The 21,294-nt window shown below is 31.3% G+C and overlaps 1 protein-coding gene across 1 annotated transcript; it reads right to left on the bottom strand.

The window, feature by feature from the left end:
* Positions 1–2,273: 2,273 nt before the first annotated feature.
* Positions 2,274–7,006, bottom strand: LOC133184652 (elongation of very long chain fatty acids protein 4-like). Its single transcript, XM_061319738.1, has 8 exons — positions 6,973–7,006; positions 6,475–6,545; positions 5,944–6,131; positions 5,609–5,689; positions 4,749–4,805; positions 4,404–4,518; positions 3,400–3,527; positions 2,274–2,598 (listed from the first exon to the last, which is right to left on the bottom strand). Exons 2-8 carry the CDS (start codon positions 6,527–6,529, stop codon positions 2,413–2,415), a joined length of 810 nt encoding a protein of 269 aa, XP_061175722.1. The 5' UTR covers positions 6,530–6,545; positions 6,973–7,006; the 3' UTR covers positions 2,274–2,412.
* Between the last annotated feature and the right edge of the window lie 14,288 nt (positions 7,007–21,294).

Below are 21,294 nucleotides of genomic sequence, written 5' to 3'. Positions count from 1 at the left end.
ACTAAAATGCAACTCCATAAATCAGACTAAAAGTATATTTAAAAGTCTACATAATCTTTGAATATGTGATGGAAACAAAACAAATTCATTTGTCAAATATAAGAATGTGATATATTTTTTTCTGTTTTCAGTGTTCGCACTAGAGAGCCAGAACAAATGTACATGCCATAGAATTTTACGAACGGTTAATGACATTTTCTTATCGGGATCGATTCAAATGCTGCCTTGATTTGTAGATATGCTCTTTGCGAGGGGATGCTCCGCTTTGCGGTGCTGTTGTTTTTAACTAAATTTTGTTTTATTGTTTGATTTTTTTATTGGATTCCGAAACTTCATAAAAATCCTTACAAACAAAGATACATAACGGGTTCCAGTAAATGTTCAACCAAGCCTCTTTCTTTACTCCTCACTAAGATATTAACAGCGGTGAAGGAGAAACTTCAAGAGTACTGTGCAACAATATATTCGAGAAGTGGTGTAAATCAGATGTGGATACTTCAAAATTCCAAGGAACTTTTGGAAAATTTGAAATCACAAGATTTTACCAAAGTCAACAGCTTAAAAACTTACGACATTTCAACTTTATACACAACCATTCCCCACGATAAATTAAAGTCCAGGTTTTTTGATATCATTGACAGCTGCTTTTTCAATAAAAATGGAACTCGTAAATATACTTACCTTGTCATTGGTCATTTGCAAAATTATTTTGTTAAAAAACATTCTGATTGTACACACAAGTACTCTGAAGTTGGCATTAAAAAGATGCTCAAGTTTCTGATTGACAATATCTATGTGGTTTTTGGAGACCAGGTTTTCCAACAATCTATTGGAATTCCCATGGGTACCAATTGCGCTCCGTTATTAGTAGACCTTTTTTTGTATTCATATGAAGCAGAATTTGTCCAAAACCTTGTACGTGAAAAGAAGAAAATACTTGCTGTGGCCTTCAACTCGACATTTAGATATATCGACGACGTATTGTCAATTAACAATGGCTATTTCCATTCTTATGTCGATACGATATATCCTGGTGAGCTTGAGATAAAAGATACCACAGAGTCTGACACATCTGTTTCATATTTGGATATATTACTTGAAAAAGACGTTAATGGTAATCTAACAACCAAGCTTTATGATAAACGTGATGACTTTAACTTTTCAATCGTCAATGCAACTTCCCTTACTTATGCAGCAATGTACCTTCATCACCTGCATACGGGGTATATATCTCTCAGTTGATTCGATACGCAAGAACATGCAATACGTATGTACAATTTCTAAAACGAGGTAAATTATTGACAAACAAGTTGATGAAACAAGAATATCAGCTGTCTCGTTTAAAGTCATCATTTCGTAAGTTCTATGGTCGATACAATGATCTTGTCAGCAAATACAGTTTATCATTGAGTCAAATGCTGACTGACGTTTTTCATACTAATTGTTAGGCCATTATTTACACACTGAATTGTCGACGGATTTTTCCGTTATTTCCCGATCATGACAAGGGGCACACGGCGGGTGTGACCGGTCGGCAGGGGATGCTCACTCCTCCATGGCACCTGATCCCACCTCTGATGTTTGAAGGTCCGTGTTTGCTCTGCTTCTATTTTGTATTGTTTAATGGACTTTTGAGCTTGAATACTGTTCGTTATCTCCATATATTTCACACAAGAGATTACTAATTTCTTCTTTTCCTTTATGCAAAATAGAAAAGAACTTATGATGAAATAAAAATCACGCTTATAATCCTTCGGCCTCAAGTGAAGATTGAAATTTCAAAATAAATTTCTCAGCAACACCTTAAATACTTTACAAAAAGTACAAAATTTTCGACTGTTAATTTTTGTAAAGAACACTTGCAAAATATGCCAGTTATATTTAATCGAACATGATCAAATATTGACCTGAAATTCCAAGTCGATAATTTTGTTCCTTCCCCCTTGCCATTCAATCTCTCAGGTAGGTATTAAGCTTTATTTCAGGTTTGTTTGTTTCGCCCTTCTCTCATATTAGCTGCAGAACTGTAGTTCTCTGGTTGAAAAATTTTTGACAGATAAATGTTCTGCAGCTTTTCTAAAATAAAATAATTTTAATCTAATTTTATTTTTTGCATTTAATATTTTGAAGGAAGAATGACACTTTTTTTTTATGAATTCAAATGGGATGAGATTCCTAATAAATTCTAAACACAATGCATACATAATTAAAAAAAAAAACAACAACAAAACTCTGGATCATCTTTTTTTCTGTTTATAAAAGAATACTGGCATTCATAATAACAAATCAAAAAAAATACAATATATGAAAAAAAACATACAAAAATTTCTATTAGTCAGAGTATACATGTATGTAACCTATCAGTGAATGGCAAGTTAATTTGATCATCCAGCAGCATCACTGTCGCACTATTTATGATGATTTCTTGGCAGTTCTGTTGTCTCTTTGTCTTAGCGTATATGCTCTATAGTAAAAGTTTCCGAATAGGATTATTAGAGAAATTGCGTAAAGAAAAACAGCAATGTTAAAACTCTGCGGAAAGTCACAGTCTATTATCAGGTTGTATCCAGTGTGGATAACAAACGCACAAAACTGAATCTGAAAAAGAAATAACATTGGTCAGAAATAATGCATTGAATAAATGACAAAGAAAAATCATACAATTTACAACATTGGGGACAGATCATATGCTGAGGCCTTGGGGTAGGGGGCGGAGTAGGGATTTTTGCATTCAGAATTATACACTGAAACACAAGTGTTCTATTTCACGAGATTTTTCAAAGATTTCCCTTACATATCCATGGATAAGTTGAACCCACAGAGAGAAGTGTGGGGACGACAGTGGGCATATTTGAACAAATTTTAATATGCACCACATTGCTATGAGTGCATATCGATTTTTCTACCATGACCCTGTTGTTCTTTATTTTGATTTAAGTTTTAAAACTTTTTCCCTATATAACTTTGTAAAAATCTTTACCCCTATCCTAAGCATAATGACCATAATAGTCTAAAAATGACAAAATTTTACAAATCGCGTTTAATGTATTATCTATTTGCAATTTCCATTCAAACAAAGTAATTTTATTTAATTGTATGTGCAGGAACCAACCTGGGATAAAAAAGTTGAGATGCAATCTGAATACAGACGTAAGTGCGAAAAATTCTATGCTACTGATCAATATGCTGTACTCCAAATTTTCGCCCAGGATTTGTCGTAAGAGCTTGCTGCGCTCGTTAATATTTATTGACTAGCTCCCCTTGAAAAGGGGCATAACTCTTAATTTATTCCAACATTCGGCTCGTTCATTTAGACGATTGTTTTTATAGAGTCGAAGCGTCTTGATGATCAAGACTATTCCAACATCTTCACTTCTGTCGATTTTGTTCACTACTTACCAGTTGGAGTCTCGTTAGATATCTCTTCCACCAGAGGTATTTCTGAACATTTGGTCCCAGTAGCGAGAGGGCGTAGTACGAATACATGAATATATGGACGAATGAATTCAACATACCCGTAAAGAATGCTGGAAAAAAATATTTCAAAAAATGAAATAAGTCCAAAACATTAATCTATAGTTTCTCAGGTGCAGCTGTATTTTGCCAAACACATATTGAAAAGGGAAATAACTCATGATCATTTTCTATTTCTTTAAGTTGAAAAAAAAATAGTTATTCCCCTTTTAATATACGCTAACAGAAAGACGTTTTTATTAGATAAAATTTATGAATTAAATTTTCAAAAATATTCAGAATAACATTTTTCAAAGTAAAGTACCTATTATAATTAATCTAAGGGTACAAAAAAGTAAGAATCAGTTGAAATCATCATTTTGTTGACTGACGCATGGCCGAAGTAACCGGGGGGTGGGGGGGATACGAGGGCCATGCCCCCAATGATTTTGCCTTTATATAGATTACTATAGAAAACATAGCTACGATATGTTTGTGCCCCTTCAATAAAAAGTCTTATGACACCCCCCTTTTTTGTATGTCAAGTTGATAGTCCCCCCTCCCAACTGAAAATGTATGGATCCCCCCCCCCCCCCCCAACTGAAATTGCTTCCTACGGGCCTGCTGGCGTAAAAAAGACATGTCTGTCGCATTGAATTCTGAAATATGTTACTGAAGTAGAGTAAGCAGAAATATTATTTGACATTCTCTATCTTACTAAATAGGGTTGACATAAAGAAAAAACAAAATGATACAATTTCACTCACAGATCAGATTAGAAATAATTAAATTTGCTTCTTCACAGCTTCATTATCCAGTCATAATTCACCAAAGACACCTTACTTTTCTAATTCAATAATAATGGATTAAGTTTAGGTGTAAGTTTGTCCATAAACGTAAAAGCAAGTCAAATACAATACTGTGACTAAAAGATAACATATGAGACTTACATTGACCTCCGGCGACATATTTTACACCAAACCACCAGTTAAATATCATACTGCTGTGATGATATACGTGCAAAAAGGTCACCTGATCAAACTTTTTGCGCATTATGAAAAACACCTGTAAACGAATTTGAAATTTTATATGTTATATTGTCACTTAAAAAAGAAAAACACCTGTAAACGAATTTGAAATTTTATATGTTATATTGTCACTTAAAAAAGAAACTGCACCAAGTTTTGAATTTGTCTTTTTGCTATTAATGTTATATTTTTTCTAATGGGGATACTGCACAGAAAATAATAATAATGCAAACATTTTAAAAAAGAAACAAATATATTATTACATACCGTATCAAGTAATTCAATCACTTTTGAAAAGAAAAACCACCAGCATACATTGGCCATCTACAGTGTACAGGAATGTTTATGATTATTTTACGTACAGTAAAAAAAAAAGTAGATTTTTACTTCAGGGCAACTTATTTTTTCATAGGTTTGTGCTAGCATCCAGAAAGCTGTTGTTTAAAAGCAACTAAACAAGCATAAGGCTCAAGGACCATAATGCTCACCTGAGTAATCTAACTTTTCTGACAAATAAATATGTACATAAATGAAACCTAGTAATATAATGTGACCGTCTATTTGATATAATTCGAATATTTTTTAATGTTAATTAAAGTTTTAATGAGGCTTAAAGTAAATCTAACAAATGGCATGACTTTTTATCCTTCAGAAATTTATTTATTTACCCTAGGAAACGTAACTTGAAGATGCTTGAAGTATACAAGTATACATATACGCGGTGTCACATTGGAATGCATGTATATCAATTAAGTTGTTTCTTGTCATCCTGTTATAGAAATGTTTCAATAAAGATGATTTTTAAATGATGACCAGACCCTAATGTTCATTATTAAAAGATAACAAACAGTCAGATGGACAGACTAAGGACAAACTTTGAAAAGAACCTTTTTTTTCTGAGGTAAGCTAATAGTAAATGTGTATCATTTTTAATGAATCATAATTTCCACGTATCAAAACAAATGTCAGATACAATATTTGTAAAAGCCTTGCCATAAAAATATAAAATTGTACTATAGACCTAGTAGTGAAAAACTGAGTATCAGATAGAAACCGTTAATTTTATTTGTGGCAATAACCTTTTTAATATTTTATAAAATTATAACCATCTCTATATGTGTACATACTCTCATAGCTAGAGGACTCTCCGAGTAGTCGACAGGCTGACATAAATAACTGTAGTTAGACCTTATAGAGGTGATCAGAAACTGAAATATGTTAAAATAAAATGATTTAATTCAAAATTGTCTTCATTAAGTTGTATACATATCAATTATAAAAACCAATTTACTTAAACAGAAATGACAAAGTTAGCCTCTCTAAAAATCGGTCAATATTGTATATGAATTACCTATCACTTATTTTTCCTTTTTGAAACAGTTATAATACTCAGAACTGCTTTTTAATACGAAACAGAACGTTGTATTTACTATTAATATAGAATTTTAAAAGTAACCCGTACCTCCTTAAACATGTAGACTGAAAGAACAACTAAAGCTACATTATAAGGAAACAAGAGGTATTTGATGTTGAAAGGTTTTCTGCCCGCCATGATACGAGGACCAGCTACAACAATTGCAATATATGCCACAAAAAACATGGTCACTGGAATCGGAGTCGCCATTAGTAACCAGTTTTCAACTCTCTTATCTGTGAAATACATGTTAAACAAATCAAGACATACGTAAAGTTTTGGAGGTGAATTAGATTGAAAACGTACTATACGAATAAAGTTTAAATTACTGCATTATCCACAAAATATTTAGTAAATAATAACTATTAAAAAATTTAGAAATTATACTCTACTATAATATCAACAAAATATTCATCGAATAGTTTTAATTTTAAAATTATATTTATATGTTTACTTCTAAAAATCTACCGGCAACAAAATATTTAGGGAATAAGGGTTGTTTTTTTCTTCTTCATTAGCAAATAGAGTTTTTATTTCATTTTGTTAAAACTAAATAAATGATTAAAATTTTGTGCTTACCTCCCCTTGACAAGGTGTCATAGTAGAACTCTTTTGCAGAATCAAAACCCCCCATTTCTACCTGTAAAATTCTTTTAAAAAAACATCATACATTAAACAAAAAAGAACTGTAGTTTGTCAAAGTTTTACTGATAATTAAAATGGCACGAGATTTATTCAAAAATGTGTTTCCGTACTTACTGCACTGTGGCCAAAGACATTTTTGTTTCGTTGAAACAAGAAGCTTAAACATTGTTTTTTTTTTTTAAATAGACTTAAAAGATTCCATTTTTTTTAAAAACAATATGCATTATCATATATTAGAAATTCCGTAGAATAAATCACTACTGAATTGACAACTATGAACAGATGAATACTTTGCGGTAGGCTATATTAGTAGGTACGAACACTCGGATATTTGAGTCACAATCTCAAAAATGCATGATTGTACGACTGATAGCATGTTTTCACTATTAGTATTGTTATTCTGTAACAAAGTATAGTAAGAATAAAGTTTACCTGTAATCACAGTTCTATACGACCTTTAACCGAAGTAGCATTGCTTTATCTTGTACGGAAAGCTGTAGCATATAAAATTACATGTATAGATCTAGTCATTTTCATTTACATCCATTTATACCCGTATAACTTAATTTGGTTGTAACGCGTCTTTTCATTAGTTAAAAAATAGTTTATATCGTATAACCTGTGTTACCTACGTCAAAATGACTTACGTCAAAAACGTATCAATCCGCTTGACGTTACATTTAAACGTTGTTGAATTTGAAGGCATTTTTGAAAGGAAAAATATGTATTTTTTCGCCTTTAATGATAAAAAATTAAATAATATGGAATAAATTTAATAGTTGTCCAAGTTATACTTGTATAACCTGGGTTGGAACAGTTTACGCTTTTTTTATATAAACCGTTTCGCGCCCAACCCAACAGGTAACTTAAGTAGCCTTTAATAAATAATCATATAAAGGAGGTGTTCTGAAGATTTACTTGTATCAGAAATTCTTGTAACTTAGGAAAATGAAGAAAAATACTTTAATTTGTTTACATGTGAAAATGGTGATCGTGGAAAAGCAAGAATTAAATGCACTTTTTTCTTTTTCGTTGCCGAAGAAGGCAATTTGAAGATTTTCTTGGAATACTAAATTGACAACAGCTATAATGGAATGTCTTAAGAATTTTTGACATAAAATTCTCTGAGATATGCCGTGTGTGGCAACGCACTTTGAAAAAATTACACACTTTGAAAAAAAAACCGCAATATTTTTAAGTCGGTATCCTCATATTGTCTCTGAAGTCCTGTATGGCATATATTTTGACATCATTTAAAAAATCTGTTTCCTAGAAAGATGGTTCTTATATGTGTACTTCTTTTTTTCAAAGTCTTATGCACTAGTATTAGTAATTTTGGAAGCTTGTATTGTTTACTTCAAAAACATCCATAGATCCACTTTGGAAAAAAACCCTGACAACCTGATTTTTGAAGAAGTAATCAAAACTTCAATGGAAAAAATATAATGACATAATTTTGCATTGTTTTTATCACATTTATATGTGCTATAAAATACAGTTATAATTTTGTAAATATTTTATCATTGTGCAAAATATAGACATCAAAAGTCGGGACATGTTTGTTGAAACACCCTGTATGATAAAGAAGAGAGGCTCGGGGGGCATAAATTACACACAAAATGTATTTTTTCATACATGTACCTCTTAATTCTTATCAAATAACTGTTATAAAAGGCCATCATATTGTGCGGGAATAAACATTTTTTTTTCATACTTCTAAATTATTAATACTTATCAAATATCTATAAAAAGACCATCATATTGCGCGGGAAAATTATTTTTAATGTGCTTGGACCCAATTTTGTCGCATTTCTCGCATCCCTAGGGGTCAAATTTGGGGTGGGGGGGGGGGGCTAGAGAAAGTTCTAAATACAGTAAAAAGTATAAGGAAGTCCTTAGTACATTGTATTTTTACGGAAGCGTAATAGGGCCGCAGCAGTATCTTTTATTAATTTGTTTTAACAAATTACTAATTTGTTATAACAAATTATCAATTTGTTATAATAAATTATCAATTTGTTAAAACAGATTACTAATTTGTTATAACAGATTATTAATTTGTTATAACAAATTAGTAATTTGTTATAACAAATTATCAATTTGTTATAACAAATTATTAATCTGTTATAACAAATTACTAATTTGTTATAACAAATTATCAATTTGTTATAACAAATTATCAATTTGTTAAAACAGATTACTAATTTGTTAAAACAGATTACTAATTTGTTATAACAACTTACTAATTTGTTATAACAAATTATCAATTTGTTATAACAAATTATCAATTTGTTATAACAAATTATTAATTTGTTGTAACAGATTACTAATTTGTTATAACAGATTACTAATTTGTTATAACAAATTACTAATTTGATACAACAAATTATCAATTTGATATAACAAATTAGTAATTTGTTATAACAAATTAGTAATTTGTTATAACAAATTAGTAATTTGATTTAAAAAATTATTATTTTTTACAAAATATGAATGTGAATACAGATCTATGGAAGCCAGATCAGATCAGATCAGAAATCTTATTTTAAATCGGTTTTATGAAAAGTTAAGCATAAGCTTTGGAGAGCTTTTGATCAATATGTTAATGTGGATTTAGATGAATTAGCAACTTAGATTAAAGCACTTTGATTTTTGTTTAATTGCAGGTTTTTTTTTTGAATTTTTGTTTTGTTGTTGTTTGTTTGTTTTTTTTTTTTTTGTTTTTTTTTTTTTTGAGTCAGTTCCTTGGAATAGATTTCTCTGTTAGACAATTAAAAGAATAGCTGCATCCCAGGGATTATGTAGAAGAAATACAGAATATTGGATCCTTCGAGAAAAATTCGAAGTTCCGGACAATTAAATATGATTTCAACGTCGTCCATTCAAATCAACACTTTTTTCAATGTCAACACAGGGGTCAAAAGGGGAGAAGATCTATTTTTTCCTTCTTTACACATGTGTAATATTTTGTGTGTATTGTTATGACAAATTATATTGCTTAACGATTTCTTGTAAAATATATGAGTAGTCCTGTATGAGACAACCAGGATACAAATTACAAATGAATTTGAAGAAACAACTGTCAAAGTTTTCAGCCAATAATAAGTTATGAAGGCTTTAGTGGGACTTCGAGGGCTTTTCCAAAAGGCACGTATTTTGATTATAAAAATTACATACATACATGAAAAAATTTCACAAGGTATCTAAATTCAAATTTTACGAAGTACTACCCACTCAAGAATATTGTTTATTTTCGTTTTCAGAAAAGGTTATTACAGAGTGTTTATCAATTTTTCTATGATAATTTATCTACAAATTCATTTTTTATCAATGTTGCCTTTATTGCCCCCAACATAAATTGGGGCCAAGGAGGTTCACCAGAGGATCAGACTCAGGTTTATGCATTAGGAACGGCGGTTTAGTTTAAAATATATTTTATTCATGATGCATAAACTGGATTGAACAGTAGGCATAAATCATTTGGTACATGTATAAAATGAATCGAGAGAGAGAGGGAGGGGGGGGGGGGGTAAAATGAAATAAAATAAAAGACATATTGAAAAAAAAACATATTATAATATTTACTATTCCAAATATTTTTTCTTAATATTCTTTGCAAATTAGAATGCTGTTCATTTTCTCATGAACTACCATGGATGAGCATGAATATCTCAATTGTTACGTCATAATTAATGCCGTACTTGACGTCAAAACTATAGTGCAAACTGTTTTGCTTTAAAAATGACAGTTGAATGGTGAAATTTGTGGTAACTCATCAGAAAAATAATGTAAATATAAGAAATGAATTTAATTTTTGAAGATTCATGAGGTACATGAACTACAACGCTTCACGCCGGCATATTTATCATGAAGCGCTAACGCGCTTCATGAAATATGCCGGCGTGAAGCGTCGTAGTTCATGTCCTCATGAATCTTCAAAAATTAAATTCATTTCTTAACGAGGTTCGCTCCTGAGCTTTTGAGCAGATTTATATCTTAACCTATATCTAAAAAATTCTGCATAAAATTTTAATTCTTACAATAAATTTGGATTCTACAATGTCAATTAAACTATATTCAGTTAAAACTTTATGATTAAATTCCATACCAAAAGCATAAAGTGAGGAACTATATTTTGTGGCGGAAGGTTTTTTAGAAGAAAATGATCATTTTTTCTCTTTCGAAGTATTTAAAGTATGTTAAGTTTGGATTCCTATTTTTCCATGCAGCCTACACACAGAGTTATTTTGTGCAGTGAACTGTTTTATACTGGTCCTAAATTATATATCAAATAAACTGTCAAGAATTCTTTCGTCATTTTTCATAAATATAGCAAATATATTGTGAAAATCAAGAAAAAAAATCCCTATTTTAAGCTTCAAATTAGCACTATTTTAGTAATATCTAAAAATTAACATCACAGACCCCCACTTTTTATTTTATTTTCTGAATATATAAGATACTTTTAACCATTCTTCTTAAATTCAGTAAAATGTCATTACTTTCAAATGATTTTTTTGCTTGTTAAATTTTAATGCCAGAAAAATGAAATTTTTTGAGTGCAAAAAGGTCAAATAATTGAACATGCGGAGTAATTTGAAAATTTTTTTGTTGTCAAAAATTTTACTGTGTCTATTCAAGATGAAATAAGGCTGTGTTTGTTCCCATAATTTATTTGAATAAAAAATATTGGAGGAAAAACTTTAAAAATTGATTTATGTGTAAGACGTATTTACAGTGCAAAAAGGTCAAACTAAATGCTCTGTAGCGCCAAAAGAAGCGCATTGACCCCCATTTTTTGTTTTGATTTTTAATTAAGCTATGTGTATAAATTCTAAAAATATACTTGTTAAAAAATTCTCATTACTTTTGATGGCAGGATCCAACTTCCTTAAATGAACATGTTGATTCAGGGTGGGAAAAATTCCCTCTCCAAATAACATGTCTTTGATAAGATATTTTTTCCTAGCATACGAACGGGGATGCAATGACCTGGTAGATGGGAGTCAAGGACGGAGCCCTGGTGGGGGAGGAGGACAAAATTCAAATAGAGCTCCTAAGAATAAGTAAATAGGAACCAAAGAATTTGATGCATTGTATCTTTATAACAATAATGTTTGACAGTGAAAACTCTAAATGCTAAAAGATGTAAATCCAGATTAACATATTATTGGTCAAAAGCTGTAGCTGCAGAGCTTGTACATTTATTATTTTCACAAATCCAACTTATAAAAAGATTTCTGATCTCATCTGGCTTCAATAGATCTGTATACACTTTCACTTTATCAAAATTATCAATTTGTTATAACAAATTACCAATTTGTTATAACAAATTAATATTTTGTTATAACAAATTATTAATTTGTTATATCAAATTGATAATTTGTTATATCAAATTAGTAATCTGTTATAACAAATTAGTAATTTGTTTTAACAAATTAGTAATTTGTTTTAACAAATTGATAATTTGTTATAACAAATTAGTAATTTGTTATAACAAATTAGTAATCTGTTAAAACAAATTGATAATTTGTTATAACAAATTAGTAATTTGTTATAACAAATTAGTAATCTGTTATAACAAATTAGTAATCTGTTATAACAAATTAGTAATTTGTTAAAACAAATTAGTAATTTGTTTTAACAAATTAGTAATTTGTTATAACAAATTAGTAATTTGTTATAACAAATTAGTAATCTATTATAACAAATTAGTAATCTGTTAAAACAAATTAATAAAAGATGCTGCTGCGGCCCTAATACGCTTCCGTATATTTTGGTTCTTTTGAAATTGAAAGTCCATTAATGTTCATTGTCATAAAAACCAAATAGTTAATGACCTTTTTGCTAAACTGTCATCAGCAGATGTCCATCTGTCACCATATCTGATAATCTCTCTGTAAACTTTACACAGATTTAGTTTATTTAGTGAAAGATATGGTAGTTCATAAGATCATGAGAACATCATTTTTTTAATTGAAAACAATTTCCTCATGAAAGACAAATCAATTTAATATGGCAGTGTTGTTGCAGCATACAGCTGTATATGGGTGTTTTCCCATAAGCGGCAATGTTAACGTTTCTTCACATAGCAATGTCCCTAATTTTCGTTCAGCAGTGAGTGACCCCTCAAATCAAAGCACATCAAGTTGTCTTTCCTTGGTTAGAATCTCGAGGTGGCATGTCAGATTCGTTTTCCGGCAAAATGCATCTGTCTGCCTTAACCTCTGAAAATGAAAGTGAAAGTAGGGGAGATCAAGACTTCTCACTGGTGTTATAATACACAAGCTTATCTTTTAAAAAAGATAGGTGAGCTAGCTGTAGCTATCATAAACCACAGAATTAGATATCTGAATTATTGGATTAATTTGCTGAATCGATTAAGGGGACGACCATTTGATTCTGAGGAGGGGGGGGGGGGTCTGGCAAAATCTTTCGAGTCAGATTATTTATTTTCATGCCAGTCAAGGACAGATTATTTATTTTCAAGATGATCAAGGACAGATTATTTATTTTCTTCTTCACTGAAAAAGTTAGACAAAAACAAAAAAAATAAAAACAAAGTTCAAAGAGGGACCGGGGGGGGGGGTTAAGTAGCAATAGTCAATGACAGATTATTTATTTTCTTGCCGGTCGTGGAAAGACAGTTATTTATTTTCAACTTTTTTGAGGACAGATTATTTATTTCCAAAATCTGCCATTCCCCCCTTTCAGAATCAAATGGTCGTCCCTAATAATTATTAATAGGAATACACAGTGGTACACTGGATGTAGTGTTGGGGGGATGTGTCTTAATTTAGAATGGTGAATGTATCAGCTATTCAGTGTTTAATACAGAATATTCATCAGACTATTTATAAAAAAAACATATCCGAGGTTGTTATTCCGAGCTTGCCGGAAAGATCCAGGAAGATAGTTAAAAAATAGCTAGTTTTTTTTTTAAATTATGAATTTAGAAATTATAACTGATCTGTACAGTTTTGGCATTTACTGTTACCTTTTGTACATTTATTTAAGGTTAGGGAACAAAACGCGAAACTTCAGATCATATGTATTTTCAGATTAAAAAACGAAATTGACATGGTACAGTTTATCTACAGTAGTATTCCCAGAATGCCCTACCACGAAGTTGAGCATACGTATTCCAGTAAAAAAGACTAACGTAGTTGCTAGCGCTCGAGAGCGCTAGCAATAACAATCGGATCATTAATCGGGCTTTTCCGTCAAAAAAGGAAAAATGAAAAATTAAAGAATAACAATTATATCAGTGCTACTGCATTGTATCAATCGCTTCTCGTGTCTTTCCGACAAACTCTGAAAGATTTCCTGGGGAGGAGGGGGGGGGGTCTGAGCTTGCCGGAATCATCTAGGAAGGTACATGTACCATACATGGTTAGCTTTAAGGAAAGCTAGGTTTTACCAGTTGATCTCTACAATCTTGGCATTATATGACCCAAATTTTCTTGTACTTTTAGTCATAGGTTAGACAATAAATTAAGAAATTCAGAATTCGGATCATATCAATTTTTTATGATAAAACGAAATTATCATCGTACAGTCTATCTTCAGTAGCTCGAGAGCGCTAGCAATAAAATAATTCTGCTGATTTTCTTGATAAATTACATCTGCCAAGCTTTTTTGCAAGGGAACATACTCCTTATCAACAAGTATGAGGCTCAGTTTAGTACATTATCACATTTTTTTTTTATTCAGGTCTGCAAATTAAGGAACTTGTAATTTTTTCTGCACTACTTTCTTCCCCTACCGATTCTAAAAATAATTAGAGGTATGTACCCATATAGAGTTTCTCCCTATAGGCATCATTGCCCTCCTCCCTGGAAAAAAAAAGATTGTTTTGTAATGTTTTGACTTCCAGTACAATTAAAATGTATCTTGAATTTAGGCAAATTATTCTATTTTTGATCAATCAGAGTATAACCAATAGAAATCTAGTTTGAACAGACCAATCACATCGAACCTGAGTTCTTGAAGATCAGCAAAAATCTTCAAAAGGTCTATATCTCAGATCCTGAAGTGACGTCATCACCGAAAAGTTATCCAACCAGGTTCTAATAATTATTTATCATACCTAAAATTTGCAAGAATATTGACCAAACCGTGCACACTTTTTTTCAAAGCGCGTTAATATGGTCGATATTAACGCACTTTGAAAATATTTTTTTTTCAAAGTGCCCAAATTTAACGCACATTTTTTTAAAGTGCGTAATTTTTCAAAGTGCGTTGTAACAGCCGTGCGTATTAGGAAAATAACTCCAAAATATTGCTTGTGTCACTGACAGCTCAAGTTCAAGACTTTAGTTCAGTTTATTCATCCAAACCACAATATTGGTACATGGGGTACATTAATAACATATATACATTTTATACAAATATATAAATTATACATGTATGTCTGACTCGTCATAATTTAAACTTTTTTTAACGAAAGGTTTACAGATCTATAAAATTTAAAGATACTGAAAATAATTTAAGTGACTGTATTTTCCCCCTTCGTCATTTGCACGGGAAAATCATTCTGACACAGAAATCTTTTCTTTTTTTTTTTGGCTAATATTTCCTATAATTATTTTGTGGTCTATTGATTACTAAAAAATATTAGAAGACGTGAACTGAGGCAAGATGTGTCATGACACATGATGAAAGGGGTGATGAAAGATGGTGTGTGTGTGACAGAAGGGAAGGGGGGGGTGTGACTTAAATAGAAGAAATATAAGAAGATGGACTCAAATCACAGTTCAATGACAAGCAGATGTTTGACTAGAATTAAATTCTCTGTATGGTGAGAAATTTGCATATTTTGGTTATTGATACGTAACAACACCTATTAAGGATAATTAAGATTGAATTTTAATTTTAAAATCACTAAAATTCAGGAGCTTCCAGAGCCTTAGCCTCTTGACCGCCACCAAGCCTTCATCCTGGAGCCACTGGGGGTCTTAAGGTGGACCCTAGATCCCTAAAAATAATCCCTCCCACAACCCAAATTCCTTGATCCGCCCATAAATATTTCTATATAAGACATGCATCAAATAATCACAACATTGCTTATCGCATATAAACAAGGAAAATCCAGAGTGGTATTTTTCGATTTTGTGCCCTAGCCAGTCTACGGTACACAAAGGTTATCTGGACGATAATTTGTCAACAAAGTGTTTGTCACCCGTATTGTGATAAGGTAATTTTGAAATATTTTTTATCGTACATGCATGTGTGTCTTATATTCAGAAATGACACACCATGAAATGGTGGACGTATATAATCGTTCTTGTTATAGGTAAGTAAAAATTTGGTTAGAATATTTTGGACAAATCTGTAGAATAGCGATAATCTTTTACTATTTCAAAATTTTATTTCGATAAGATACTGTAGAAACGAATGTTCTAAAATTTGAGAGAAAAATATACGACAACTTTATATATGTGATAAAATTTTCTAAGCAAACATAACATTTTTCCAAATGAAACAAATTAAGCCAACACTTATAACGAAATTAGATAAACATTTATTTGAAAATATACAGGTATTTACAATGTATACTTTCTTTTTGCCAAATGAGGGCCCTTAATTGGTAAATAAACAAAATTGAATTGAATATACAAATGCAAACAAAGGCGTTTCAATAAATCTGAGTAGTTCTGCGTTCGTTAATCAGCTTCTTTAGCAAATATGAAAAATAGTGTTATTATTCTTTTTTTATGTATTATAAACATTATACATGTAAATCATGTTTGCATCATAATGCAAACATATGCGGAAGTATATACATACGAGTATAATTATATGCTATCTTTATATGCTTTTTTTTTTTTTATCTCCAATAATATTTACATGTAATCATGTACACATGTATTTATATAATTAAATTACTGTAAATAGTATACACTCAATCATAAAGTACTGTATATTTTTGCGCAAACAGGCAGATCTACATTACCCTTGTACTATGGGTCATTCATATTGACCAAAAGAAAAAAAAAAATGAATAATTGCATTTATTTGTTTTTCGTCTCATAGTGAACTTTGAAAAGTTTTCCGCCTTTTCCTTTTGCAGCAATTTCACTGGCCAATGCCAGAGGAGGTCGTGGTGGTGGATCTAGAGGGGGGCGCTATGGAGGTCGTTCCTACAGAGGCAGTAGATCTAGAGGTTATATATCTTCTTTCAGGGGAAACCATATCTCCGGCTCGCGAAATATTCGATCCGCCCTTTTGTTTGGAACAGTGTATGGAGCTTCTCGGTACCGTATGAGAGCCAGCTATCGAGAACATGGCACGTGTATGTGTATTTGTCTTAGAATTTTTTGTATAAATAGAGTAAAATCAATCATTTATACATTCAGCTGTGTCAATCTGCCCGGCATAATAGCAATCACTGATTTTCTTTTAATTCTTGCATGTATACTGTAACATCTCTTCTTCAGGAATTTAACCAAGAACAGAAAAACAAACAAACAAACAAAAAACATAAGAAATTGAATCACGACAATCGCGACAATAAAAAAAAAAACAACAACAACAAAAATCAAACAAACAAACAAACAAAAACAAGAATTTTAATCATGACAATCCTTTGGAAAATTAATCATTCTGAAATTCTCCCCCCCCCCCTTTTTTAATACAGTGCCCAAAGTTTGTTACAACGACAGGTATGACAAGAGTGCTAATGGTTCCGTGTCGTACAAGGGTCGATTTTTCTGTCCACTGGATGAGAGTATGTCTGATGACTACAGATACTGTTGTGGGGAGGAGGGGCTTCAGTACTGCTGTACTTTCTGGACTGCGTACGTTAAAAAACTAAGTAATTTGAAAGGTCCAAGCAGTTGAGATGTTTAAATATGTTCTCAAACAACACCATTTGTTCACTTATTTATAGATACAAGCGAATTGTTATCACATACAGTTTGTTATAAGAGTTTAACGTGTTGATCAAGTGAAAATGGATCCGGATACCAAAAGCAATATACTAAAAGGCGTTGAAACTGATTTGGAAATTAGAAAAACAAATGCAAAATTCCAAATACAATGATACATGTAGATAGTATAATCTGTTTATAGCAAATTAAAAGTCTTCTTAATTTAGAATCTTACATGTAATAAGAATTATATCTAATTTTTGTTGAACTCAATAATAGAATACATTATATTTATCAGAGGAGTAATAGCTGGATTGGTGATAGGGATCATTATCGCTACTGGGGTACTATTTGTTTGTGTATTTTGTGTGGTGAAACGTTTAAAGTCATCCAGACCAAGGAAGAATACATCCACAGCAAGGGTGCCTAGTAAGTCAAGATATGTCTCTATAGTGCATGTACCTTTAGATGCATATTATATAAATTTTAAATGAAGGCTATTGTACATGTAAGTATATATGCAAAGGGACACAGTATATTTCTGTTAAACAATTTTTAGATTCACTTTCATTTAAAAGAAACTAGCAATTACCAAAATATAATTATAACGGCTTTACATTAATTTTCTTTTTATGATTTTCAGATGTATACTTTACTAGCAGTCATGAAAACCCTCCTGCCTATACTCCAACGCAGTACGAAATGGCAAACGCAGACAAAAAACCACCATCACCATATCCGACCAAGAATTCAGAATTCTTACATTAATCAGTGAAATTAGCATTTTCTTGCACATGTAAATTAAAGTTCTTCGCAACACAGCTCACAAATAAATTTGGCAGAGAAAGTGTTTTCCTGACGGATTGCTTGAACAAACGTAGTAAGGCCAAAGTTTTTTTTTTCTTTTGGTTTACGATTCCGCCGATCCAAATTTTCACCCATCATGAAAATAAAAATAATGTCTTTTTCCAGACATCTTCTTCCGGATTTTTCTCAACTGAACGATGGGTTTTAAAATTTAGGATGCGTCTAAGTAAAATAAGTGCTTATTAATATATAAGAACTTTTTCTACATAGAAAAGTGAATCAAATCTTTGGAGCATGATGCCATTTACAGCCATATCTCTCAAATGCCTAAATTCGAACTGGAATATTGGAAAATGTCCAACCCTGATCTAACACAAATGATATTTATTTTGGTGTTGATCGAGAGATACGTCTTGGTTAAAGTAAAGCTGACTGGAACTTCATTGGACATATTCATATAAATGTGAACTATTTGTAAAATTAAAGAATTAAATCCAGTAGTACAAATCTTCGAGAATTTGATACCCAATTTAGATCAAAACCTTTTGAAGTGCTTAAGTAAATAATGAACACTACATACTGTGCAGGTATACATAACAAAAATTTTAAGAAGGATTATTAGGCTTATGTACTGCAGGTTGAAGAAACTTATAGCTGATCAAATTATTATCACATTTATTTCAACAATTACTTTTCATTATTAAGCAATTACATATCATAAAATGTATTTTGGGAAGTCATTTGAGAATTGAGGTAGTTTTGTGTGTGTGTGTGTTGAGTATATAGAGGATATTCAATGTTTTGTACTTGGATATGGAATTTATTTCACGAGTGGGACAGGATTTTTTTATATTAATTTTTACGAGTGCGAAGCACGAGTGAAAATATAAAAAAATCCTGTTTCGGGAGTGAAATTAATTCCATATCCAACTACAAAACATTGAATTTTCTGTTTGTCACATTTTCTTTGATTTCTCTTTGCCTCTGTCTTTCCTAACACAGTGTCATAGGCTATGACGTCATAGTAGAGCGGTTGAGAGATGTCATACCTTAGCAATTGTGAGATTGAAAACATTATAAAATGGATTTTAGCAACATATTTGGGAAGGAGTTGGCATTTTGAGTCTCTATCAGGATGATTTGGTTACTATCTTTATCTTATGACAGGCCAGACATTATTTTTTTTTTTAATACATTCATATGATTCACTATATTATTTAACTATTAGGCCATTATTTCCAGAAAAAAATGCCCATATGTTGATGCACAACAATTGGTTTTGTCTTTAAAGGTCATATGAAACAATGTCCTGAGCATTTTGGGTTGTATACGGAAATGAGTTCATCTGAGTAACTTTAAAAAGCCTGCAATTACATTTTGGATTTTTTATGCAAGTTAGAGGCAGCAGAGTCGATCAAAATTACTTGACTGCGAAAATGAACTTCAACTAGCGCGGCTTATCTCCCTTTGCTAATGACGTCAGTAAGACCCAGTCGCTACATTCAGTACTAACATTTACACAACCGATCATGTCTTTTGCAGCGTAATTTTTAAGAAATATCATCATCTTGGCTAAACCGCGCATAAATATACGATGTTCAAACAAGATAGTATTTGTCTTTTAAAATCCTATTGCATATTTGCAAGATTTTAGCATGTTTTATCTGTTTAATTTATTGTCGTCCTTCGACACTTCACTTGAGAGAGAGAGAGAGAGAGAGAAAGAATACAAAGAGAGGGGGTCTGTACTCGAGTAAGTGAAATATAGACGCTGTAAAATAATTTACCATTCACTAAATTTCTAACACAAGAATATTGATAATTTGTTTTCTGATTAAAATTTAAAAGTAAAGCTGAATTCGATTGACCGCGGTGTGCGAAAGTGAAACTAAACCTGCAAATATTTATGGGAAATCGCTTTCTCCCTTTTCCTCCTCTCTCAATCGCTTTCCCTTTTCTCTCTTTGGCTTTCCCTGTCTCGATGATTCTCTTCCTCCTCACCTCGTATTTTTTTCTTACCAAAAAGTCGGTACATATACACATAACACTATAACTTTGTTATCGTAATAATTTTTATCTATATATCTATGTAATCCTACTTTTCTGTGTGAATATATTTACAAACCAATTGTTTAAATTTGTATCAATTTATTTAAACGCAGAGTATATAGTCTGATTAAAAAAAATGTTTAACTGTAAAAATTTTAAAAAATTGTTCATGTGCAATCGCGCAAACAATGGGGGTATGGGTTTTTTTAACTGATCAATTTATGCACGAAGTGTATGAGTATTTTCAAACTGCAATTGCTCAGCCAAACTGTAAGAAGTATCAGCACCGTAACATTACAGTGCATGTATATACATGTACATACTCGTGATGCCGATAATTTTGAGCCATTTTTTAAAATCAGTTTTAATGTGACAACAAAATTACGATGATGTCGTCATAAACCCCTATTTCTATATCGTTTTTACATTAGTCTTCGTGTTAATTAATTACGCTGTTTTTTGTTGTTTATTATACACTTTCACTGGGAATGAAAAAAAAAACATAATGTATCATATGCGCATTAAACAGAAATAAGAAGATTTTTGTTTCTAAAGTATTAATTTAAAATAAGTAATCATAGTTGGAGGAGAAAAATCTTGATTTCAACGGGGTATTCATCAAGATCATCCTACAATGAAAAGCTCTCGTTTTCAGTTGTTGGCGTAATTAAGGATTAGTTCAAATAGAGTAAACTGTACTTTAGAATCAGGTAGCTCATCTAAAATCATAATCACATTTATATCCCCAATAAATGACTAAAATTAACTCAATAAAATACGGTAAAATTACACTATATCTAATGCGTTATTTACATCAATGGGTCTTTGTGACGTCATAAAAACACAAAATCAAGAACGATAAGCGGGTAACAAATTTATCAAGTGGACACGTTCAGGCCTTCATTTTTCAGTTAAGCAAAGGCAAAAAAAATTTTACGAAACGTGATTTGACATTCTTTCATACTAGTCTTTATGTTTAAAAAGTAAAATCCTACTGCTATGAACTGTTTCATATGACCTTTAATGT

The sequence above is a fragment of the Saccostrea echinata genome, unplaced genomic scaffold, assembly GCF_033153115.1.
Source record: "Saccostrea echinata isolate AGI-Se365-2 ecotype Australia unplaced genomic scaffold, CSIRO_AGI_Sech_v1 ptg000010l, whole genome shotgun sequence".
Lineage (NCBI taxonomy): Eukaryota > Metazoa > Mollusca > Bivalvia > Ostreida > Ostreidae > Saccostrea > Saccostrea echinata.
Note: the sequence above shows the minus strand (reverse complement) of the source record. Positions and strands in the feature narration are given on the sequence as shown.

What these genes read in the sequence shown, in the direction of transcription:
- LOC133184652 (XM_061319738.1), bottom strand. Translation starts at nt 6,529, where the DNA reads ATGGGGGGTTTTGATTCTGCAAAAGAGTTCTACTATGACACCTTGTCA. An exon ending in CAGTCTACATGTTTAAGGAG is followed by an intron (nt 5,690 to 5,943) that starts GTACGGGTTACT and finishes AACATATTTCAG; the next exon opens with TTTCTGATCACCTCTATAAG. An exon ending in ATATGTCGCCGGAGGTCAAT is followed by an intron (nt 3,528 to 4,403) that starts GTAAGTCTCATA and finishes ATTTTTTTCCAG; the next exon opens with CATTCTTTACGGGTATGTTG.